This window comes from Mustela nigripes, chromosome 9 (assembly GCF_022355385.1).
Source record: "Mustela nigripes isolate SB6536 chromosome 9, MUSNIG.SB6536, whole genome shotgun sequence".
Lineage (NCBI taxonomy): Eukaryota > Metazoa > Chordata > Mammalia > Carnivora > Mustelidae > Mustela > Mustela nigripes.
Window position 1 is genome coordinate 77836833 of NC_081565.1, and position 23352 is coordinate 77860184.

At 39.2% G+C, this 23352-nt stretch overlaps 1 protein-coding gene across 1 annotated transcript in view; it reads left to right on the forward strand.

Annotated features, from left to right (window-relative positions):
- Window positions 1-17959: 17959 nt before the first annotated feature.
- The window catches only part of ALDH1A1 (aldehyde dehydrogenase 1 family member A1), a 52857-nt gene continuing 47464 nt past the window's right edge, over window positions 17960-23352 (forward strand). The window contains exon 1 of the mRNA XM_059411857.1: window positions 17960-18084. Within this exon, the coding sequence (XP_059267840.1) occupies window positions 18019-18084 (66 nt within the window). The 5' untranslated portion in view covers window positions 17960-18018. The remainder of the gene's footprint in view (window positions 18085-23352) is intronic.

Here is a 23352-nt window from a genome sequence, read left to right on the forward strand (position 1 = left end):
TCATTATCATGGAGAGGAATTACAGAATTCATGTATGCTAAGTTGGAGAGAAACCGGAAGATAATAAAGCCCAATGTGTGTTCTGCCAAGCTGATACCAAGTTGTGACTAAATATAGCCGACTTTGTGATATCTCATAAGCATAGTGGAAAATTTGGAACACAAGGCCAAATATTTCTTAGGAACTGAAAAAGTCCTACCTCATGTGCAATATAGATAGAATTGACCCTATGTAAATGACCAAAAATTAAATGGTGAGAGGTTGAGTTTTGCCAGTAGATTCTCTGGATATTCTGTTGGCCTTTATGACTCCTGCAGTTATGACGATAGTCTACAACAGTGGTATCTATTTGCAGATTATTTGCCAGAGTAAGAGTAAATAAACTACTGTAACTGATTTCCAAAAAACAGTGATCTAAAGATAAAAGCTATCCATGTTTCTTCTCATAAATGCCCCTAGGAGTTCACCCTAAATTTGCAGAGGTCATTCATAAACCAGATTCCTTCTGTCATTGTAATGCCATCCCTCAGAACTAGCTTCTTGTTGGTGGAAGAGGGAAAGAGAACATGGAGGAGGTATACTCAATGTCTAAAATCCCAAACCAAGAAATGGACACACCACTTATGGAACTATGCTGTAAAGGTGTGTACCAGCCTTCATTCTCTTGCTTTGGAAGAGGAGGACAATGAATTTTGGTGGACAAACAGGAGTCTCCCTCTTGCAAGAGGTACTAGTTTTCTATCTGGTAGAAGAATACCAGCCCAAACAATGATAAGCAGACAGTAAAAAATATGATTCTAAATGTGAAGATCATAAGGTAATTTATGAATGATATTTGCTTGAAAGAAAAGTCTATGAAAATTTTCCTTGGTTTTCTACTTTTGAACAGACTGAATTCAAAGAAATGTGCAGAGATCTCTTCCTTCCACCAGAGGAGGAGAGGAGGAGATATAATATTGATAATAAGCTTCTATATATTTAGATTTTTGGATTATGAGAACAAAGTTGGCAGAATGACAATGTGGTTACAGAACAAATTAGCCTCAACCTAAGATAACAAGAATACTGGCCAGGTGACATGGTTGTGGTCTTGCCTCTGAAGGCAAATAAACATAAAGTTTTGTGGGAAGTACCCTTATATGGTAACCAAAAAGGAACACCAAGTCTTCTGTTTGTTTTTTTTTTTTTTTAAGGTTTATTTATTTGAGTGAGAGAGAGAGAGAGAGGGAGAGAGAGCAAGAGCATAGGGGGAGAGACTGAGGGAAAGGGAGAGAGAATCCCAAGCAGACTCCACACTGAGCATCGAGCCTAACGTGGGATTTGATCTCATGACCCTGAGATCACGACCTCAGCCGAAACAAGGTTTTGGACACTTAACTGACTGGGCCACCCAGGCATCCTAAGTCTCTTGTTGTATTAGCCAGATTAATCACAGTTTTGTGGATGGAAAGCTATGATGCTAATGACTTTCCAAATATTCTTTGCACCAGGTCTGCTGGTTGGGGGTCCTGGTTCTTAACTATAATATGAGTATTTTTATCTGTGGCAACTCAAGTTGAAACATCAATCAGGAAATATGAAACACTAAACCATTAGGTATTCAGAAGATAGATACTGGGTGGTCTGTCCCCAAATCTGGGTACTTTTCTAATATCAATGTCAATAATTTACAAAATCTAGGACACCTGGTTGGCTCAGTTGGTTAAGCGTCCAACTCATGCTTTCAGCTCAGATCATGATCTCATGGTTGTGAGACCGAGCCCCACATCAGGCTCTGTGCTGAGCATGGAGTGCTGAGATTTTCTCCCTCCCCCTCCACTCCTCCCCTGCTCACTTTCACTCACTCACCCTCTCTCTCTCTTTCTAATAAATAAATAAAATCTTAAAAAATAATAATAGTAATATGTAAAACCTAAAAATAATTATGCAAGGTTCTATTACATGCAAGGCACTTCCCTCTGTAGTGCATTTGGTACAAAGCTCAGTGAGATAGGCCATTTCCTCAATTTCTAAGCCCCTGGAAGAAGAAGCAAGGGTTTATATAGGTGCTAGATTAAGAGATGTGGGAGGACAGATTTCACACATTTCTGTAGGATGTGGCAAGTCAAAGGAGGTAGGCACTAAATTGATTTGGAATGGTAGGTTAGGAAGGATTAGGAGGACAAAAATTGAGGATATAATTGGCCTCACCAAACTGCAGTTTTCTCGTCTGTACAATGGGAAAATAGTTGTACTTTTCATCTAGATTTTAAAAAATTGAGAGCAGAATCAGGTTCATAATAATCATAAATGTCAGTTGTCATCATTGCTGTTTTTGTTTTGGTTAACATAATTCTTTGAAACTTTGATTTTGAATAATGAGCAGGATTCCAGTCGCTACAACTTTTGGAGTGTAATATTTCAGGCCAATGGAATGGAATCATCAGCTACTGGATACTTCAGTGGTATGAATCCAGAATGCAATAGGCTTTAGTATGGATTTACTAAGCGAGGTGCCTTTCTAAGCCACATGTCTCAAAAGGACTCCAAAGCACCATGGTTTCTGTGCCCTTGGTTCTATATTTACAAAGAATAATTTTATTTATTCAATTTTATGAATTTCCTGTTTTACACTTTTTAGGAAGAAGTCCACCAGCCTTTTTCTGTATGTTGGCTGGGGTAAAAGAATTTGTCGCTGCAAACATCAGTGATAACCCAGATAGGGAGGCATGTAAAATTTCTTTCTATAGGGTCAGTCCCCACTCAAATGGTAGCTGAAGTAAGATTAGTTACGCAAGGTCAGTTTCAACAGCCAGGAATGGTATACTTGGGTAAGGAATGACTAACTCATAATTCTATGGAACAGAGTGGAATGTCTGGACACAGGTGCTCGTTAAAATCCAAAGAAACAATATTTTGGCATTAGCTGTGTATTTCCTGCAATTCTGCAGTTTGGGGATGGAATTGAAAACCTAAATTGGTATTTGGGGGGAAAATTCTCATGGAAAATCAACTAGTTAATGCACATTTAGGATTCATACTGTTAAAGTTCATTTATTTATTTATTTATTTATTTATTTGAGGAACAGTTTGGATTGCCTACAGATAATGTTACGTGATTATATGTGTTTATGGAGTTCATGATCCACATATTTAAGAAAGTCAATTTTTTTTTAGATTTTTTTATTTCTTTATTTGACATAGAGAGATCACAAGTAAGCAGAGAGGCAGGCAGAGAGAGAGGGGGAAGCAGGCTCCCTGCTGAGCAGAGAGCCTGATGCAAAGCTTGATCCCAGGACCCTGAGATCATGACCTGAGCCGAAGGCAGAGGCTTAACTCTCTGAGCCACCCAGGCGCCCTCAAAGTCATTCTTTATACAGGAACATAAGGGAGAGAAATGTGCCATTGCTGTTTTGTCTAGTAAAGTTATATCCTGGGAGAACCACCCCCCGGGGTTTAGAAGGAGGCTTTGAAATCTGGGTCCAGGGCAAGTCAGGACGGCCATCACCTGAGGGAAGCCATTTCCGATGTTCACACACCATTTGCTTATCAAATGTTTCAACTCCAGATTCTCCATTGCTGCCCCGTGCTTTAAAGCTATACTAGCTTGACTTCAGAGAGGAATAAATTCCGGATTCTCAGGACAATGTACAAACACTTTCCACAACTAATCAGCATGACTTACAAAAGATTTTGGATTAATACCTACCTTTGTTTTATTATTTGAAGGGAGGGAGAAATGAGAGAGAAATCATCCATGATCCTTCAGAAAATGATCAGAAACAACAAGAAAAATATATAAAAGTTACCCTTTTAGAATATTCTTGAAGTGTTATCCAAGACAAGCTAATCATTATTTATGTTGTCACAATATCTAAGAATCGAGACTGAAACAATAGGACATGGGAGCAAAATATTTTAAATGGCATGAAACTCATATTTCCCCAGGGCAACCATTCCTGGATCAGTTTGAAAGTAACAAAAACTCTGTTTCTCAGGGTTTTCATATCCATGTTGTTGTAAGGTCCAGAGCCCCACGATAGAATCATCCATTATTTAGAGTGATTTTTGGGTCATCTCCTCTGGTCAGGAATAAGCTTCCATCTTCCTCCCCTTTCTATTTTTCAAATAATTTATTGAGATGGCATTTTCATAACACAAAATTAACCATTTGAAAGTGAACAGTTCAGTGACATTTAATTCACAATATGGTTTGGCCACAACCCCTGTCTAGTCCCCAAATATTTCTATCACTCCGAAGTAAAATTCCTTACCCATTAATCAGTTTCTCCCCAGGCCCTGGCCACCATGATTGGGCATTATCTCTCATCTCCTTCCCCTTTTGTGATCCATTCTTTTTAGTGAGGGCTCTTCTCAGCCTTTTCCTGTCCATAAAATCATCTGAGAGTACCTCATTTACAGCTGAAGAAAGCTAATCCTAGAGCTCAAGGCACAATCTCTCTCTTGGTAGTCACTAAGCTGCCAATTCCAAGTCTCTGCTACCTAATACTACCCTATCTCCCTGGTTATCCTATCTCCTGGGCATTGCTCTAGGCCCTACATCTTTGCTGCTGCAGTTGATATAATGGTGGTCGTCTTCAAGAATGCCAGTGATAATGTATTTTCTGGGTCCCTTAATGCCTGTAAGCCAATGTCTGAAGAATATATTTGCCTCTTCCCTTTTATATTTCTCTTTACCATGTGGGTAACTGAGATAAGTTGAGGACCCTTGGAATTCCTTCATGTATGTGGAAGGTTGCCTTTGCATTCACCAATGACTTTCATTAATTACTTTCAGCCTGTTCTGTCCTTATCATGATGGTGTGACACCAGGCTTCAGAAAGGAAGTACTGAGTCAGTAGCAGATCTCAGGAGCAAATAGCAAGTTGTGATCAGATTCAACCCTCATCTCTGACAACCAAAGCATTATACAGACCCAGGTTTATTTGTCTGACACCACCTTCCCTTAGAGAATTATTCCCAAGAAAGTCTTAGCTCCTCCTTAACAAAATACTCCTCAAGAATATAAAAAAATACTCGAGTGAATTAATCTGAGCAGTTCTCCAGACAAATCCAAAAATATCTGAATAGTGGTGGATTTAGACTCAATCTAGAGCTCTAAATACAAATTTAACTTAGTGTTGGAATGATAACAAACTGGTATGACTTTGTAACTTTAGCATAAATTGACTAGGAGTTTCTGTGAAAGGAAAAAAACTGAAATTTTTGGAATAGCCCCAATTTAAGGAAGATTTGTCTATACAGATACATCCTTATGCATATATGTAATAATTAAGCAAAAAAAAAAAAAGAACTATGAGAATAAGAAGATATTCTGTTATTGATTGCCATTTATAAAGAAAAAGCTTCCCCAAAATATGTACAAAAAACCCCCAAACAAACAAAAAAACAAAACAAGACATAAACCAAGCAATCTGTAGAAACAACCAGTTTCACCTCTTTTTTTTAAATGACTATGTCCTTTTGTAAAAATGATTTTCATGTCACTCATTATAGCAGACTGGTAATTTTCCTTAAAAAAAATACAAGATAAAAATATAATTAGTAGCTATCAAAAGCATACTTGGCCCAAAAAGAAAGCAAGAGAAATCTCCAGAAGCCAAAAGAAAGAGGAAACTAAAAATCAGGAGGTAAACAAACTGTCCTCCCCTTGAGAATTTGTTGCCTAGATAGCCAAAGGGCTTGATAGCCAAATAAGGAGGGTAGTCAAGGTTGTCTGAAGAGGAGCTAGAAACTGAGATTCCATTTCCTGGAATGACTGATACTCACTAAGGAAAGTAATAGAAAAATATGCCCTCTGAATCACTGGATGGGGAAGCAAGAGCTCCTTAGCTTAGGCTGTGATGTAAAAAAAAATTCATTCTTCTTTGTGATTTCATAAGCACAGGCTCATACTCTTGTCTGTGTTCTATAACTTAGACATGAAGCTGCAGTCTCCCAAATGCTAATGAACGAAATATCAGAAAGATAACAGTAAAATATCCCTCACCCCCCTTAAAGTACAGAGGAGCAGATATGACTTCATGCCTTCAATTTAGTTCTGCTAAAGTGGTGAATTAAAAACACTCACAAAGTCAGCTCAGTATGGGGTGCCTGGGTGGCTCAGTGGGTTAAGCCTCTGCCTTTGGCTCAGATTATGATCCCCAGGGTCCTGGGATTGAGCCCCGAATCGGGCTCTCTGCTCAGCAGGGAGCCTGCTTCCTCCTCTCTCTCTGCCTGCCTCTCTGCCTACTTGTGATCTCTGTCTGTTAAATAAAAAAATAAAATCTTTCTTTTAAACAATAAAAGCTTCATGGATACTCTAAACAGTAGATTAAAAATAACTGAGTAGAGATTAAGTAAACTAGAGTATTGATTGGAGGAAATTATTTAATGAGCAGCATGGGAAATTAAAATGTAGGCAACAAGAAACATATTCAGGAATACAGAGGTAAAATCAAAAGATCCAACATACACTTAATATAAATAAAGGCTGAGACATCTCCAAAACTAATGAAGGTCATAAAACTCAGATTTAGCTATCAAAATAAACCCCTAAGGGGATAAAAATAAAATCTACATTTAGACATATCGTAGAAAAAATGAAAATATCATGAAAAAAGCGGAGAGGAGAGTACATATAAATGACTGACAGAAAAAAAAAAAAGCTGCCAATACAGAATTATTACTTAACGTAAATTTTCAGTCAAGAACATTTCATTGAAAAAAATGGAAACATTTTCTTAGTAACTGATTCTGATAATGGCAGAACAAGTATTTTGGGCTGGACCCTCCATTGAAGAACAATGAGAATATCTGGACAAAATATTTATTTAAATCTCTAGTAGACAGAAATTGCTAACCAGATGGTGAAATGCTCTCAGGGCAGATTCAAGGACCAGATGAAAGTCCCGAGAAGGAAGCCCACTGTTTGGGCAACCTTTACATTGGGGCATTTCCTGACTGCAGATCCCTGAATATCTGAGAGAGAGGATATTGCCCATTGGACAGTCTGGTGGTTCTTAGCCCAGAGCCTGCAGAGAAGGGAAGAATAGCTTTGATGAAACCCTTCTACTTTGATGCTAGAATATGGGAGCCCAGAGCTGTTTGGGGAAACCTGGAAATACTAGGAATCTAGCAATAGCAAGTACACATATTCTTTGGGAGAAGATAATGTCATCATAGGTCTCTAATCATTTCTACAAGCACACTTTTCAATCTAATGCCCAGCACCAAATAGCTAGCAGAGCCAGAAGAGGAGGAGACAAAGAACAAAGGACAAAATGTATTTCTTGGTGCAGAGGTTTGAGATTGGGGGATTATCAGACATAGACTTGAAAAGATCTATATTTAAAAGACAAAAATGAAAATTTCATAAGACTTGGAAACTAACAAGAGGATAATAAAGGAATAAATCTTGAAATAAAAATGGCCATTATCAAAAGCCGACTAGGTGAATTATTTAATAAGAATTGGACACAAATAAAGGAAGCATCAGTAAATTCATTAGGATAGAAGAAATTCTCCTTAATTAAGCCCAGACAGACAAAACAATGAAAAGTGGTGAAGATTACTAAAGGATACAGTGACACGATCTATAAACATGGGGGAGTCCCAGAAGGAAGAAGATTCACTGCAAACCAAATGGAAATCCCAGAAAGATTTTGTGGAAATTGACAAACTGGTTCTAAAATTAATGTAGAAACAAACAGGATCTAGCCAAGACAACTTTGAAAAAGAAAAACATTTGAGGGACAACACGGTCTGATTTTCAGACTCGTTATAAAGCAACAGTTAGTACAACAGTGTGGTGCTGGTCTAAAGACAAAGAGATTAATGGACCAGAATAGAGAGTCCAGGAATAAACCTACATATAGGCAGACAGTTGATTTTCTACAGAGCTACATAGGCAACCCCATAGAAAAGGAATAGTTTTTTCAACAAATGGTACGGGCACATTTGGATAAATTCATATGTCATTGTTGGTAGTGTTTCCTTTTTTAAAAAAAGATCATTATCTGCAAGCACATACCATTTTTTAATCAAAACATTTTTGTGTCTTTTTTTCTCTTTTCTTTCTCAGTCTTACAAAGGATTCCATCTTCTTATTTTGTTCAAAAGTCAAACCTTTAGCTTTGTTGACTTTCTCTATTTTGTCTCTTTTTTTCCCATTTTATTCATGCCTATCTTTGCCCTCACTACATCTTCTTTCTACTTCTTTTAGGCATATACTGCTGTGGATTTCTTAGCTACTTAAAGTGAACAATTCATTCCATTTGAAAAGTTTTCTTTGACCGAATTTTCAGGAACAAAAATTTCCTTTGAAGTATCTTTTTTCTTTTTTCTTTTCTTTTATTTTTCTTTTTATTGGGCTTCCCAGATTTTAATACATGGTAATGTTATTATTGTACATTTCTGAGCAGACTATTGTTTTCATTCCCAAGGTAAGTCACCAAATGGAAATCCAATTTAGCTTTATCTCCTGCATGCAAGGATTTTTTAATATTAGAAAATACCATAAATGTACCTGACAACATACAGAGTTAAAAAGAAAAAGATAGGTGCACCTGGGTGGTTCAGTGGGTTAAGCCTCTGCCTTCGGCTCAGGTCATGATCTCAAGGTCCTGGAATTGAGCCCCATATCAGGCTCCCTGCTCGGCGGGGAGGCTGCTTCCCCCTCTCTCTGCCTGTCTCTCTGCCTACTTGTGATCTCTCTCTCTGTCAAATAATAAATAAAACTTAAAAAAAAAAAAAGAAGAAGAAAAAGATATATACAAAAAGCTAAGATGATATGAAAGGAAATAATTGTACAGCATTCAACACCTTCATAATAAAACAAAAGCTCTGAGTCAAGTAGGAATCAGAAGAACATTCTTTAAACTAATAATGAGTTTCTAAATATAAAAAAATGAAACCCATTGTAAAAATCAATCTAAATGATAAAACACTAGCCCATGCTGCAGAATTTGGAGCCTCAGGATCCTTTTCGATTGAAGGTGGAAGTATTGATTGATAGACCCACTTAGGCATTGTATCCCAAAGTTTAACATTCATATTCCTGAAGAACTAGCAAATCTGATTTCAGATATACAGTCAACAGAAATATACACAAGAATGCTTATAGAAACACTATTCACAATTGCAGATCCCCCAAAACCCATTATCAAAAGACTGGATGAGTAAACTCTGATCAGAAAGGTGTAAAAGAGTCGAAATGAAGGAACCACAGTGGTGTGCAGTAATGTGGATGACTCCTACCAACGTAGCATTTCAGAAGAAAATAAGTTCGTTTTTATAAAGTTAGGAATAACTTAAATTCATATACACACCACGTACATGTCATTCTTGGAGTACAGAGAGACACAAGAGAAGTCATCAAGAGAATAATGAAGATGGGTTTTATAATTCTCTCATCTGGGTGGGAAAGAGGAGACAAAGCAGTCAGATAAAGGACCACAAGTACCCATGTAAGTTATTTTCCAAGTATTTAATTTTACATATTTGCTTGCTAATGCTTATTGTCATTATATATAACTATTTATATACCCCCACCATACACACACACAAAGATGCATCTGAAGTTCTAAAGGAATCATTTCAGGGTCACAGCAAAAAACAGTAGACACACCTGGATGGAATTTTGAAGATGTTCTAAGAAAGGAACTCTTTAGGGAAGCGTGGGCAGCCCACAAGGGGTGCTGCAGACCCCAGAGCTGACTCATGTGAGAAGCCGTTACCACTCCTGAAAGCCTGAAGTTGCAAGAGGGAGAAACGGTGTTATTGGAGCCTGGGGAGCTGTAGAAGCCAAAGCTCCACAGGAGGGACACTCAGCAGAGCCTGCGGTCCTAGGAGGAAGACTCAGCCAGGCCAGAGTGTCATTCAGGCATAAAATAAGTAAGGCAGGAAGGGCTTTTCTCTCTTCCTGTACTTTATTCTTCTGTACCACCCCACCCCCCCCCTTTCCTTTTAGTTGAACTAAATCAGAAGCAGTAGAGCTAGGTCTTGAGTCAAAGAGATGAAATGGATCTAGGATGGGAAACAATATCCAGTAAATCAACATGCATATAAACATTTAAATCAAATGTACCGACAATTGCGTGGATTTGGGGAGGGATGTAAACAAGTTTAAAGTGTCCCGAGAATTTGTCTTCACCAAGAAAAAGACTAAAGTCACCAATTATTAATTATACTTTGGAAGTAACAAAGTAAAACCTTTTATTTCTTAAGTAACCATTAAAATAACAGTAAAGACAATATATAATTCCCAAATTGAAAATAAAGAATTAATTTTTAAATTAATTGAAATGAATGTACACTAAATGTAAACTTAAAATTCAGGAGCACCTGGGTGGTCTCAGTTGGTTAAGTGGTTGAGCATCTGCCTTTGGCTCAGGTCATAGTCCCAGAGTCCTAGGATTGAGCCCTACATAGGGGCTCCCTGCTCAGTGGGAAGCCTGCTTCTCCCTCTCCTCCCAGCTGTGCTCTCTGTCTCTGTCTCTCTCTCTCTCTCTCGAATACATAAATTTAAATCTTTAAAAAGAAATTTAAAGCAATGTAGTTAAAATTTAGTTTAATTTTAATGCTAACATCTTAAGTTAATAATTTAAAATCAGTTTTAAAAAGAAGTCAAGAGAGAAGAACATAGAGTAGATAAGACCGAAGTATTTAGTAAGATGGTTGAATTTTTGTTTGTTTTTGGTAAGATGGGAGAATTTTTAAACATAAATTCATCAGTACATTATGTTACATGTGAATAAAGGAAATGATCCAATTAAAAGAAAACATTTGTAAGATTGCAAAAGTACATAAAACCCAACTATGGGCCATTTAAAGAGCCACATGCAACAGGGGCACCTGGGTGGCTCAGTCAGTTAAGTGTCTGCCTTTGGCTCAGGTTGTGGTCCCAGGGTCCTAGGGTTGAGCCCGTGTAGGGCTACCTGCTTAGCAGGGAGCCTGCTTCTCCCTCTGCCCCCACCACTTGTGCTCGCTCTCTCCACTCAAATAAATAAAATATTTTTAAAAAAATTTTTTTTAATTAGAAAAAAAAAGACACAAGAAACAAATGAAAAGAAATTAGAGAACTATATGCAACACAGATGCAGAAGCTGGGGGAAGTGTATTATGCAAACCCCAACCAAAGGAAAAGCTCTTGTAGGGATAATTTATCAAAGGAAATTCCAAGGCAAAAAGTATAGAGAGGAACAGGGAGAGCCTATCATGATAAGAAAAAAAAGAAAAGTTCAATTCCCTAGGAAGACAAAGTCATGCTACGTTTATAAGCACATAAAAATATAGCTGTACTAATATAAGCTGCCATGATCCGGGGGTTGTTTATTGCCAGCCAATAGAGAAACTAAGAAATGCACCTCAAAATAAATCATGAGTCAGGGAAGACATCACAATGAAAATGTGGAAGTATCTTTAATTGACCAAAAATGAAAATGCTATATCCAATCTTCTAGATGTTGCTAAAGACATGCAGAGAGGGAAATTTAGAGCTTTAAATGGAAGAAGGCTGAAAACCAAATGATCTAAGTATCCAGAAGTTAGAACCTTGAGAAAAGAGAATGGAAGAAACAGTGAGGTTATGAGCAGAAATTAATCAAACAAATAAACATTGAATAGGGCAATAACTATATAATTGTGATTCCTTTGGGATGGTGGAAAAAAATTTATAATAGACATACAGCGTGCAGAACAGGAATAGAGAAATTTTGTGTGAGCTGGTGATTAAAGTTACGCATGCTTATAGGAGTGTTATGAGGGTGTTAAGAAGTCTAGGTTAACCAACAAAAATACAAGAAAATAAGAAAAAAAGGCAAATTTTTGTTATTGTTGCTGTTGTACACTGTATGAGTCCACGTGAAACAAATACACAGGCTCTTGAGTTTGGAAACCCAGTTAAATGACGATGTGACATGTAGCTCAGGTACCCAGCAGGCATCTGATATGTACAACCAGGGTCTGGAAAATGAGTTTGGAATGTGGTTCTAGATCTGGGTACATACACGCAACTTTAAAATACAGGAACAGATCCAAGCATCCAGATGCACTTGTCCCGGTGAAAGGATTATTGAAAAAAATTAACAGTTTTCACACACATTGTCATCTGTCGCATTTTATTTTTGCAATTGAATAAATATCCACTTATACAGCAACTGAAAGTGAAAGATTTTTAGGAGGTTGAGCACCTGAGAAGGCTCTACTCCACGGTACAAATGGGAGGCTTTCCTTTATTTGAATGTGAATATTTCAATATAAGCAATAAACCAGGATAAGGTGTAGAGTCGTGATCAATGACAGCAGCTGCCTTTTCGGCAGTCCTGCTTTCACTGATCTGTGTCTTTGGTTGCCAAGGTTGTTTTAACAAATTAACAAGTGTCCGCAAACTCGGTGGTCTAAAAGCAACACATATTTTTTTTTTCCCCCAACTGCAAAGTTCAGAGGTCTGAAATCTGTTTCACTGGCCAATATCAAAGGGCCTGTTCCTTCCAGAGGCTCTATGGGAAGAGGCTCCTTGCATCTTCCAGCTTCTGGAGGTGTGTTGCTTGTGTTCTTGGCTTCTGGTCCCTTCCTCCGTCAAAGCTGTCAGCTTCAGTGATCACATTGCCTTCTCCTTGTGTGGTCAAGTCTCCCTTGCTCTCTGCTTCAAGGGACATTTGTGATGGCATTTAGTGCCTGCCCCGATAATCCAGGATAATTTCTCATCTCAGCATCCTTAATCACATCTGCAAACTTTCCTTTACCATATGAGGTCAAATTCACAGATTCCAAGGATAACTTTGAGAGCCTCTATTCAAAGGGAAAATTATATAAAACCACAACCAAGGGAATCATGTGATCCTGCATAATTTCAGGATGTCGGGAATGACACTGGAATTGAAATTCAGTTATTTAGCTTTCCAAATGCTGAGGTCAAGGTCAAAGGTATATCGCAGATTTTGGCCAAATCCAAAGGGTGAAGTATAATTTCTTAGCACCCCTACACAGTACACAGCTTTAACAACCTACTCTTTTTAAAAAATTAAATTACAATATATTTCAAAAGTTTACCAGGTCCTTCCTCAATTATTTGTTTATTATCTATGTATTTTGCTAAGCACAAACTACCTAACCATTTGGTATTTTTCTATTTCATAAATAATATATTAAAGACACTTGTTCATAACTTACATATATTTTTGGTTGTCTCCTTAAAATGAATTTCTAGAAGTAGAACAACTAAAACAAGGGTTTGAACACTTTTAAAAAAAGATTTTATTTATTTATTTGACAGAGAGAGCTCACAAGTAGGCAGAGCAACAGGCAGAGGGGGTGGGGAAGGAGGCTCCCTGCGGAGCAAAGAACCCAATGCGGGGCTTGATCCCAGGACATTGAGACCATGACCTGAGCTGAAGACAGAGGCTTAACCCTCTGAGCCACTCAGGTGCCCCATGGATTCAAACATTTTTTTATTTAAAATTTTGATAATGCATAAGTGCTATTGAGCTCTGACCAAAACTGTAGGAAAAGGGCCATTTCTCTGGACTTTTAACAAGTACTGTGACTAGCATGAAAAAAATGCCCTTCTTCTCATAGAAATGCTAACCTATTGCTATACATTTCACAATTCTTAATTATGTTTATTGGGGCTATATTTGGGTGAAAGCACTCTCTGAGAAAATTTTTTTACCTACGATTACAATTTAACTCACCGGTTAGATTCACTTGCACTTCTGGATTTCCTTTAAAATTATGCTGTCTGTATGATTTGCTTGCATCAAGTTCAAAAATCAGGGTTAAAAAAGAATGTAAGGCATTCGAAGTTAGGATATGGGTGATATCCCAGTTTAGGGTGAGGAAAAAGAGGATAAGGGTGGGAAGGAGGAACAGCGTGGTCTTTGGGGGTTGCCGATACTGTCCTATTCTGACCCGAGTGGTGGTGATTTTCTTTTGTTCCTTTTATGATTATTTATTGAGATGTACGCTTCCTATTTTTGTAGTTTTTTTCTGTATGGCATATTTGACTTGAAAATATTTTTCAAAAATGTTTAAAAAGTAAAAAAGCAAGAACACGACCCTCACCACTCCTGTGTTCACTCTGTTTAGGACACAGCCTCCCCTGCTTACCGTTCACAGAATCTCTGCTCCGAAATCTGATCACTCACGTGAATCTAGTCTTTCAACTACAGGATTGGATTAAATGTTATGTAAATTGCACATTTATCAGGAGGAAAAGAAGGGTTGTGTCTAAGAAAACTATGCATAAATTTGAGTGCTAGGCAAACACCCAACCTTCCCAGTGGTTAAACACATTACTCTATGATCTGTGCACAAGACAACCGTAAAACGATACAGGAAATGTCCTAAAACTCTCAAAGTCACCTACATTCAGATTGCCTCAAAAGTGCCATTAGTGTCCTGAATTTCTGTCTCCACTTTGAGGAAACAAGCCCACTGTGAATGCTGTGTAAGGCTAGTCCAAACTGTGGGAGCTGACCCAGTGCTAAGAAACGTCTTCAGCCCTGTAAAGTTTAGCAAAGACCTATTTCAATTAAAATCGTGATCTTATGGAGGCCTTTGTCTACTGATTGTTTTAGTGCCTTTACTAACTGATATCAGAGAAGAGGGGCATCTGCCCTACTGTTAGTAACACAAAATGAAGAGGAAACAACAATAGGGTATGTGAAGAGCAGGAGAAATCAGGAGTGAGGAGATAATGCTAATTGGAGAAGAATGGCAGATGAGCAGAAGTCAGCCCATAACACGTAGGACAAGGTACTCACAGGCTGCCTCCCACCTCCATTGTTAACGCCAGCATGCCAACCAAGGACAGATGCTGTCCCCCAGGCAAGACCAGCTTTTCCCAAATTGTTAAAGCCCAACTGCGCCCAAGAACAATGCGGTGTCTGCTGAAATTGTGGTGATCAAAGGCAAAGGGATCTTTCCATCACTGGCTTAACCAACTGGCAGACTCACCCAGCCATGTTTTTTTTTTTTTTTTAGAGAGAGAGAGTGAGACCGAGCACAGGCAGACAGAGTGGAAGGCAGAGTCAGAGGGAGAAGCAGGCTCCCTGCGGAGCAAGGAGCCCGATGTGGGACTTGATCCCAGGACGCTGGGATCATGACCTGAGCCGAAGGCAGCTGCTTAACCAACTGAGCCACCCAGGTGCCCCTCACCCAGCCATGTTTGAGGCAACACTGAAGAGATGGGGAAGGGACATCGCTGAGCAAGAGAAATTGAGCTTCAGCAAAGTGATCCTGGATTTTGAGATCAGGCAATGTAAAAAGAAGCTCTTTTTATTTCACCATATAATTACGCTTGTTTTAACAAATTTGAGTGGCTTCTATTTCAGTAGAAATAGAAATGGATGGGGTCAGCTCCATTATCTTTTCAGCGACTGAGCCTTGCGTGGAACTCCGGAGAGAGATTCCTGTTGAAAGGAGAGAGTGGTTTCAGCAACGGTCGAAGTCATGGTTTGTGTGTTCCTTGGCATCATGACAGCTTTCCAGAAAGGGCTGGAAGAAGTTAGATGCAAGAGAAGAATCAATTATGCTTCTCTTTCTCTCCCACTGCTCTGCCCCCATGTGTGTGCATGTGTAATTTAGCTTGCCTGTAAGGAGGATTGGAAGATCAAACATCTTTTGTCTATCACTCCCAAATTGAAGTCCATACATACAAAAATACAATAAAAATACCCAGCCCTGGGCTCAGTCTTGATGTGGATCTCTTTGGGCCCTGTGCTTTCAGCAAAGTCATGTGGGGTGTGCGAGGGACAGAGTGGTCAGGTAAAGCCTTCCATCCATGCCACGGTTTCTGGGAACACACTATTCCACAAGACAAGCTTTAGGGAGACAGGGACAGGATGACCACCGACTTCAAAAATAGAGACCTCAGGCCCTGTGGTTTCTGGGCAGAAACAAAACAAAACAAAACTAAACCTGCCCTTCAAGGAAGATCAACATGGGAGAATTCCTGATTCTAATCACTGTGTTTTACCCTTAAAAACTACTCGGTAAATATTTGTTGAAATTAAATGGTAACCTGTTTCCCAAGCCGTTTCTTTTACCTACCTTCGGTCATGTCTGATGTAAAGGGAAACATTCTTAGGTAATTCATTATTCAGTGCAACAGAGTCAAGAATGAGAGCGTGCGGGTAGTGAGGCGACACTCCGAGAGCGTCAGGAGGCTTTGCGCTTTCACTGTCAGGCCATGAAATGGACCAGTGTTTGGATCCACGGACAACTGCGAAGCTGGAAGAGGGAGACAGCAGCATAACCCAGCTGTCTGGGCACAGCCAGAGCTCCGCTCTGCAAGTTACATAACAGCTGTTGTGTAATTGTGCATTTAACTCAAAACACATTTCTAAAAGGCAAAACAATTCGGTTTTCCCAAAAGAAAGGAATGGAGAGCAAGAGAATGAAGGAGGGATGGAGAAAGAGGGCAGAATGTTGCAAGAACACAGACGTTTCTACCTGGCCTTCAAGCAGGAGGTGCAGGGGAGGCACGATCCTTGGAGAGGGGTGGCTTAGGAATTGGGGGCTGGCCCATGAGCCAGAGCTGGGCTGCCTCCTGTTTTTGTAAATTAAATGTTATTGGAAAGCACCTATACCCTTTAATGTATCCATTGTCTATCGGTTTTGTTCATGTAGAGTCAAATAAGTTACAACAGAAACCATCTGGCCTAGAAAATATTTTCTCTTTTACAAAGTTTGCTGACCCTACTCTTAGATGAATGAAAGGGCTAATAACCGTAAGTGTCTGTGAGAGCAACTAGTCACTTAGGGAGCCCGCCTGGGAAATGAAATTCTGGTTTTGCACTTGTTAGATCTGTGATCTTAAGCAAGCTACTTGCCGTCTCTTTATCTGTAGAACGGGGAACCAAGTAAAAATGGAAAACTGACCAAAAAAACTGTGTCTGATTTGGAACAACTATTCACTGAACCTTCATTTCGCTATCTAAATCCCATATTGGGGGGAGCTGGCAATTTTCCCTGGGGGAAAAAATAATTGTGGTTCTTAACTCTCAGTAATCAGAATTAAGAGTATCCACAGTTTTCCATCATGTTCCTATTGTAACTTTTGGTTCAGCTTCAATACAATAAAGTTTTGTGTTTAACATGGGAGGAGTACAGTTAAACATTCTTTTTTTAACAATCCCAGCTTGAAACACTCATTTTTAAGAAATTGAATTCCTTAGGGTCTGGTTTAAATCTTTTTGCACCAGTGCCTGTATCAGTCATTGATAAATATAGTCAGCTTCCCAAAACTTAGGTTGGTTTCATTTTAGATGGTTTTAAGAGACGATATTGCCATCTTGCTGTTGTGGTGACTGTGTGTGAAAGTGGACTCCAAGATCTGTAAAAATCCTGCTGACTTTTCTATTCCCCCATGTAACATAATGATCATGTAGAGCCTGTGAAATCACAGTGGGTCTGCTTACCCACTGATAATACACTCCACTGGTCAGATCTTGTGAAGCTGAATTGGGTCTGTCCAGAAGGACTCTCTTCCCACCCCGCTTTTCTGGGACTGGGCTAAATTCGCTGACAGCATTGTCCTGAAGACACCTGGCCAGGGACCTCTCCTCACCAGCGTCTGCTGAGAACAAGTGCCCTTCGAGACTCTTTTTCAATCCTCAGATTCTCCGAGTCCAAGTCTGTCAGAGCAAGGAAAGTTTCCCAGTGGCATAAAAAGACTGAAAAGCCAAAAAATCATAACTGGCCTTAGTGGCCAGAGCAGCTGCCCTGCATATCCTTATCGCAGGTTTCGGCTTTGTAAATTAATTCGTCTGCAAATAGTGCCCTGTCTCCAGCTGCAGTTTAAACGCTGGAGAGCTGGTTTCTTAAGGATTTAAGTTTAAAGTCAAGGGCTTCCTGCCCTAGGTGTTACAATAAGTAGTGTCGTTTTCTTTTCGCTCTGAGTTGGCTCATCCAATCATAGTCCGGTATGCAAATAGACCTTAGCCCGTGCAGATAAAAAGGAACAAATAAAGCCAAGTGCTCTATCAGAACCAAATCGCTGAGCCTGTCACCTGTGTTCCAGGAGCTGAACCAGAAATGTCGTCCTCAGGCATGCCAGACTTACCTGTCCCACTCACCAATTTGACATATAAATATACGAAGGTTAGTACAATTTATATTTGCTGCTTTGCCTCTCAGGTTTATGAAAACGACATGTGCTGAAAGCATAAAAGGTCAATGTGAGTAAACTTGGGCAACGAGCCCTTTGCAAATACAAAAATAAAAGGCTTGCAGAATGCAGGTTTGGGTTTAGTGTCTTGATCAAATAATGATTTCTAAATTGTATCAGGCAATGCTTCATAAGTTTATTTCTTAAGATATGTCTAAGTGAAAGGAATTCTCTTCTGTGTGAAGGGTTCTTGCCCCAGGGTTCAGTGGACTTTTCTATGCAGTTCTATTAACTTCAGCATTGCTCAGCATATATGATAAGAGAGGCAAGTACTTACTAGAGAAGCTTATTAGAAAGAGCCAAACAAATAGGAAGTGATTTTCTTTTCTTTTTTTTTTTTTTTAAGAAAAGGAGAAACCCCATGCTGAAGTAACATGACTTTTCTATATGTTTAGTGAGTGTCAAAATCAAAGGACTTACCTCTGATAATTTGATGAAAGCTCCTGTTTCAAAAACTCCAAATGGACCTGCATTGTTTAGCCTATTTGGGGCAAAGAAAGCATTCTTACTTCTCTCTTCAGCAAGTTTGTTGCCATTGGAGCAGATGCATAATTGTTAACTGATAAATATTTAGAGAAACAAGAGCAGGAGCCAGATCCAGACTTAAAAAATCCACAAGCTAGGGAGAACAAGGAAATGGATCCTATTTGAGCCGTTCAAAAGTATCCCTGAACTTTTGTTTCACATTGTTATATGCCTGCTTTCCTGTCAGAGTCTAGAACTCCCAGGAAAAGAGATAAAACAAGCAAACAAACCAATCTGAACAAAATCACTTAAAATTGGTTCTATGGTACACTGCAGAAAGCAAGGTAAGAAAGGAACCCTTCCATCTCAGGAAGAGCCATTTTGCCTTCTGAATTAGCCAATGAAAAATCAAGAGCAGTATAATTTCATGATAAAGTGAAAGCCCCGCTAGTATTTATTTACTCCCTTACTTGTAACCATGGATGGTTTTGAAATCCTAAGGTTAGTTATATTTTCATTTTCATAAGCACAACAAATGAGGAAGTTGCTCAGCTGACTGGTTCTTTTCCTTAGGAAAGTGTCTGCAGAGATCAGATTGTGCCTTTAACATGGTTGGTCAGCAGCAATAAAGTGTAGTAAGGTATTATCTTTATGAGGTTTTATTAAAAAGGAAAACATTTTTTATTCCTTTAATTTTATTCCAAATGAGAACATGGAAAATGTGATGAGTCCATACCCTCCAACAATTTGCCCTTGGTAAAGGTTTGCCTGAAAAGATGACAAGACTCCAGTCTTCCCAACTTTCTTACTCCAAATTGGTCATTCACAAGAAATTTCAATCTAAAGCAGGTACATTTAAGAATGCATTTCATAAACATCAAAATCATTGGCAAAGACTGAAAGTTATCTCATACTATTACTACAGAGTCTTTTCTTTTTTTTCTGTGATACTACTTGGAAAGATATTGTGGTAATCTGAATGTCACATTTTTAAAAATTTGGCTTTGCTGAAGTTTGCCGTCTTCTACGCGTATCTTGAGGAAGCTCTAAAGTGAAGTGTTCTCTCTACTAAATTATGCTTCATTGGGTAGCTATAAATTGAGCATGTAAGAAACAGTAACGAAGAAATGAGATGGTCCTTAAAATCTAGCATACAAACACAGACCTAGTGATCCTTTAACACAGAGAGATGGTTTCAAGATTGGAATCCGCTGTTCACTTCAAAGCCATTAGACAAGAACACCCTCTAAGGAAAATGATGGACCTAAGTGTTGAAAAGAAGGCACAATTCAAAAAGCAGCCATTTGCTTTTGCATTTAGGAACTTTCAGGGTAGAAACACCCAATGCAAGTGAGTGAATCTCTATAAATCTGTTCTGCTCAGATAGCATTTTATTGTCTGATTTATCGGTTACAGCATTTTCACACTTGGGAGGACACCAGTTATGTATGTAATTAAATCTAAATGGGTGAACTTTTTCAAATGTCTATGCATTTGCTTTTTACTATGCCCCACTGAAGAATTGTATTGGATTTGCACTTGCAAGAGGGGTTGGAAAAATGACAGTTATTCACTAAGTTTCCTGGTTGCAAACCAAGTAAGCAAGGATTTTATAGTGTCTGTGGAATTCTCTTCTATGGCCAGCCCCTAAACTCTGTATTATTTTTCTCTTACTATGTTAATGTCCTTCGTTATTACCACTAGAAATATATTGGTCGTTGGGGCAAGGAGGTGGGAAGAAACAAGCAGGGTTGATAACAGAAAATTACTCTAGCTATGGTAGAACTACACGCTCTCAAATGGGAGACTGCTTTTCACGCTCTCACCCGAACAAAAGAAGTCATTGTTACATTATCTTTTATGACGTATTCTCTAGTACAGTCTGATTATGTTTTTATTGTTGTTGGGTGGATAAAACAGAGATTAAGGTTAAGAAATAGTTTCTAAAATGATACAAATGTTTTTAGGATTTAAAACCTCAATAACATCATTATAAATCCACATAAACTTGGATCCCATTTCTAGGGTTGTTTTTCCCCCTTCCCAGCTCTGAATGAATCCCGCATCTGCTAGCTCATCCATTTTACTGAGCCTTTAAATGAAGAGCTTCTTCAAAACCGATGTGATCACTGGGCAAACTACATTACCTTTCTCTGCCTTGGTTTCCTTATGTTTAAAATGCGAATAATAAAGATCCTAATTTCCTAAGGTGGATGAAAGCGTTAAATGAGTTTTGATGCATATAAACCATTTGAAATCGTGCCTGGCCCATGGGAAGTGATTGATTAACATTGGCTGCCCTGGTCCCATTTATTTTCCTGAATTCTTTCCAATTTTCCAGAAACCTCTTTTAATCCTCTTTCCGAGACCTGTCTCCTCATGAGTGTTCCTCTCATCTCGTTCTTTTCTTCCAGTTTTCCTGCCATTCTTTCTTGCACAGCCATGCCCCACCTGACAAGGATTTCATTGGTGTGAAGTTCTGAGAGTTTATCCAGGATTTCAGGGATCAAAAATTTTATCTTAAAGGATTCGGTAACTTTGTTTTCCATTCTCCCTTTACAACAGTTTTTTGTTTTGCTTTGTTTTTTACCTTAATAAAAAAAAGAAAAACAGAAAATTCAAGAAGACAAGCTTTCTCAGACAGGATTAAAACCCCCAACATATTTTATTTAACTCCTAAACTTAACTCATTAAACAATAAGATGTTCCTACTAGAAAAGATTTTCATATGCTAATGACATTTTATAAACTGACAGATTCAGGCCCATACACTCAGGAAACAATTATAGCTAAAATTCATTGTGTTTCCTCTTTAGCAATGACTGCTTATTTGCAATGACTCTATTTACTTCTCATGATAACCCTATGGGGAGTTTCCTCCTCCTGTTTTATAGATGAGGAGACTGAGGAACAGAGTGGTTAAGTAACTTGCCTTAAATCAGACAGCTAGAAAGTGACAAAACTAGACTTCAAACGGGGGCAGTCTGAACTCTCACACCAAGTGGCTTGTCTAAGATCAGTGTTGTTACCTGGGGACGTGGACTTCCTGGAATCTTATTCTGGCCTTCTTGATTCCGACTCTCATTTGTCCATTCCTGATTCCTGGAGGGGACATGACCATGAGGCTTTCCAGCTGCCGCTCAGCTGTTCCCAGGCCACCAGGAGGAAGTTGGTGGCCAACTTCGAAAAAGAGGAGAACAATAAGGAAGGCTGGAAGCAAACAGACATTCTGGTTTGACTGAAAAGGTGGGGTTTGGGCTGGGAGAGGCAGTGGTGTAGAGGATTTGGAAATAGGTGTGCCATTTCTATGGGAACTGTGTTTTTCTCAATTCCTGCAGAGTATCTTTTGGTTGGAGTAAGAGATTCCTTTCCTAGATTTCTGATAAGGTTGTTAAATACATTGCTGTTAAAGATATCTTTTTGATAGGGAAAAATGATGAATCCTGGCATACTATGCACTAGGCACCCTTATCGCCGTTTTAGATTCTTACAGCAAACAAATTCAGGCCACGTACATTTCCCACTACCCCATTCTCTTCACTCCCATCTCCTGTTTTTCCTTCCATATAGTTAACAAGTCACTGAATAACCACGCTGTGCTTGGTCATATGGTAGAAGAAGGCTAATAGGGTTTAGGGAGCTTGTGTCCCTGGAAGGTGAAGAAAATAAGTAAGTACGCGCATACTTGAATCATAAATTATGATAAATACTAAAGAGAGGACAACTGAAAGCTGAGAAATGAGGGGGAAGAGCTTTCTTTCCATGAGCTTTTAGGGAAGGGTTCTTTAAGAAAGGGACATTGAAGGGGAGCCTGAAGGATACAGAGCACAAAGTGACCCTCGAGAGCTGAGAAGGGGCAGGGAGACAAATATCCAAGGTAACGGCACATGCCATGCAAAAACGTTTGCAGGCGAGAGAGCCTGCTGTGTTCACAGAATTATCCAAAGGGCTGCCACGAGTGTCGTAAAGTTGCCGCGGCTGACGTAAAGTGAGAGAGGCGAAGAACAGACCAGCCGAGGCTGGAGATAGAGGCGGTGGCAAGTCTGGCCACCGCCTGGGTTTTGTAGGAGGGAAACCACACCAAGGGGTGCTTCAAACAAGGCAGGACTTAACGCCCACAACCAAGCTGGTGGTGCCGAGGCACTGCTTTCACTCGGGAAACAATATTAACTCTCTTCTGACTGAAGCAGTATTTTGTTTGCTTTTGGTTTGGAAGCAGATGAACAAAGAGCCAGATGTCTGGGAGGTACAGTGGCTTAACAAGACAAGCCAGGCTTCGCGTTCCAGCCCTTCTACTTCTTTAATGCTATGACCTTGGCCAAGCTTCTAATTTTGAGTTTCAATTCCCCTGTCTGTAGATTGGGAATAATAATAACTACCCGGGAAAGTGGCCTGAGAATTAAGTGAAGTAATTTGTGGAAAACGCCCAGTGCTTATTAGGCCCTTGGTGCGGGCTCTTTTTAACCCTCTACTGCCCAAGATGACTCCTACAGTTCTCAAATTATTCCACTCCCAATGTACTGGAATAAATACTTGCAACACTTGCCATAGTTTAAAACTGCTTTCATCTACTGATCTCATCTGAGGCTCATAATGAGCCACTGGAAGAGAGTTAGAACATGTTAGTTGTGTCCCATTTTAAAGCTGAGGAACCTGAGTTCAGAGATGCTAGATGATTTGCTCCAGGTCCCACAGCCTTAGGAGGCGCATACTAAACATGGTGGTAGTAGTCGAAT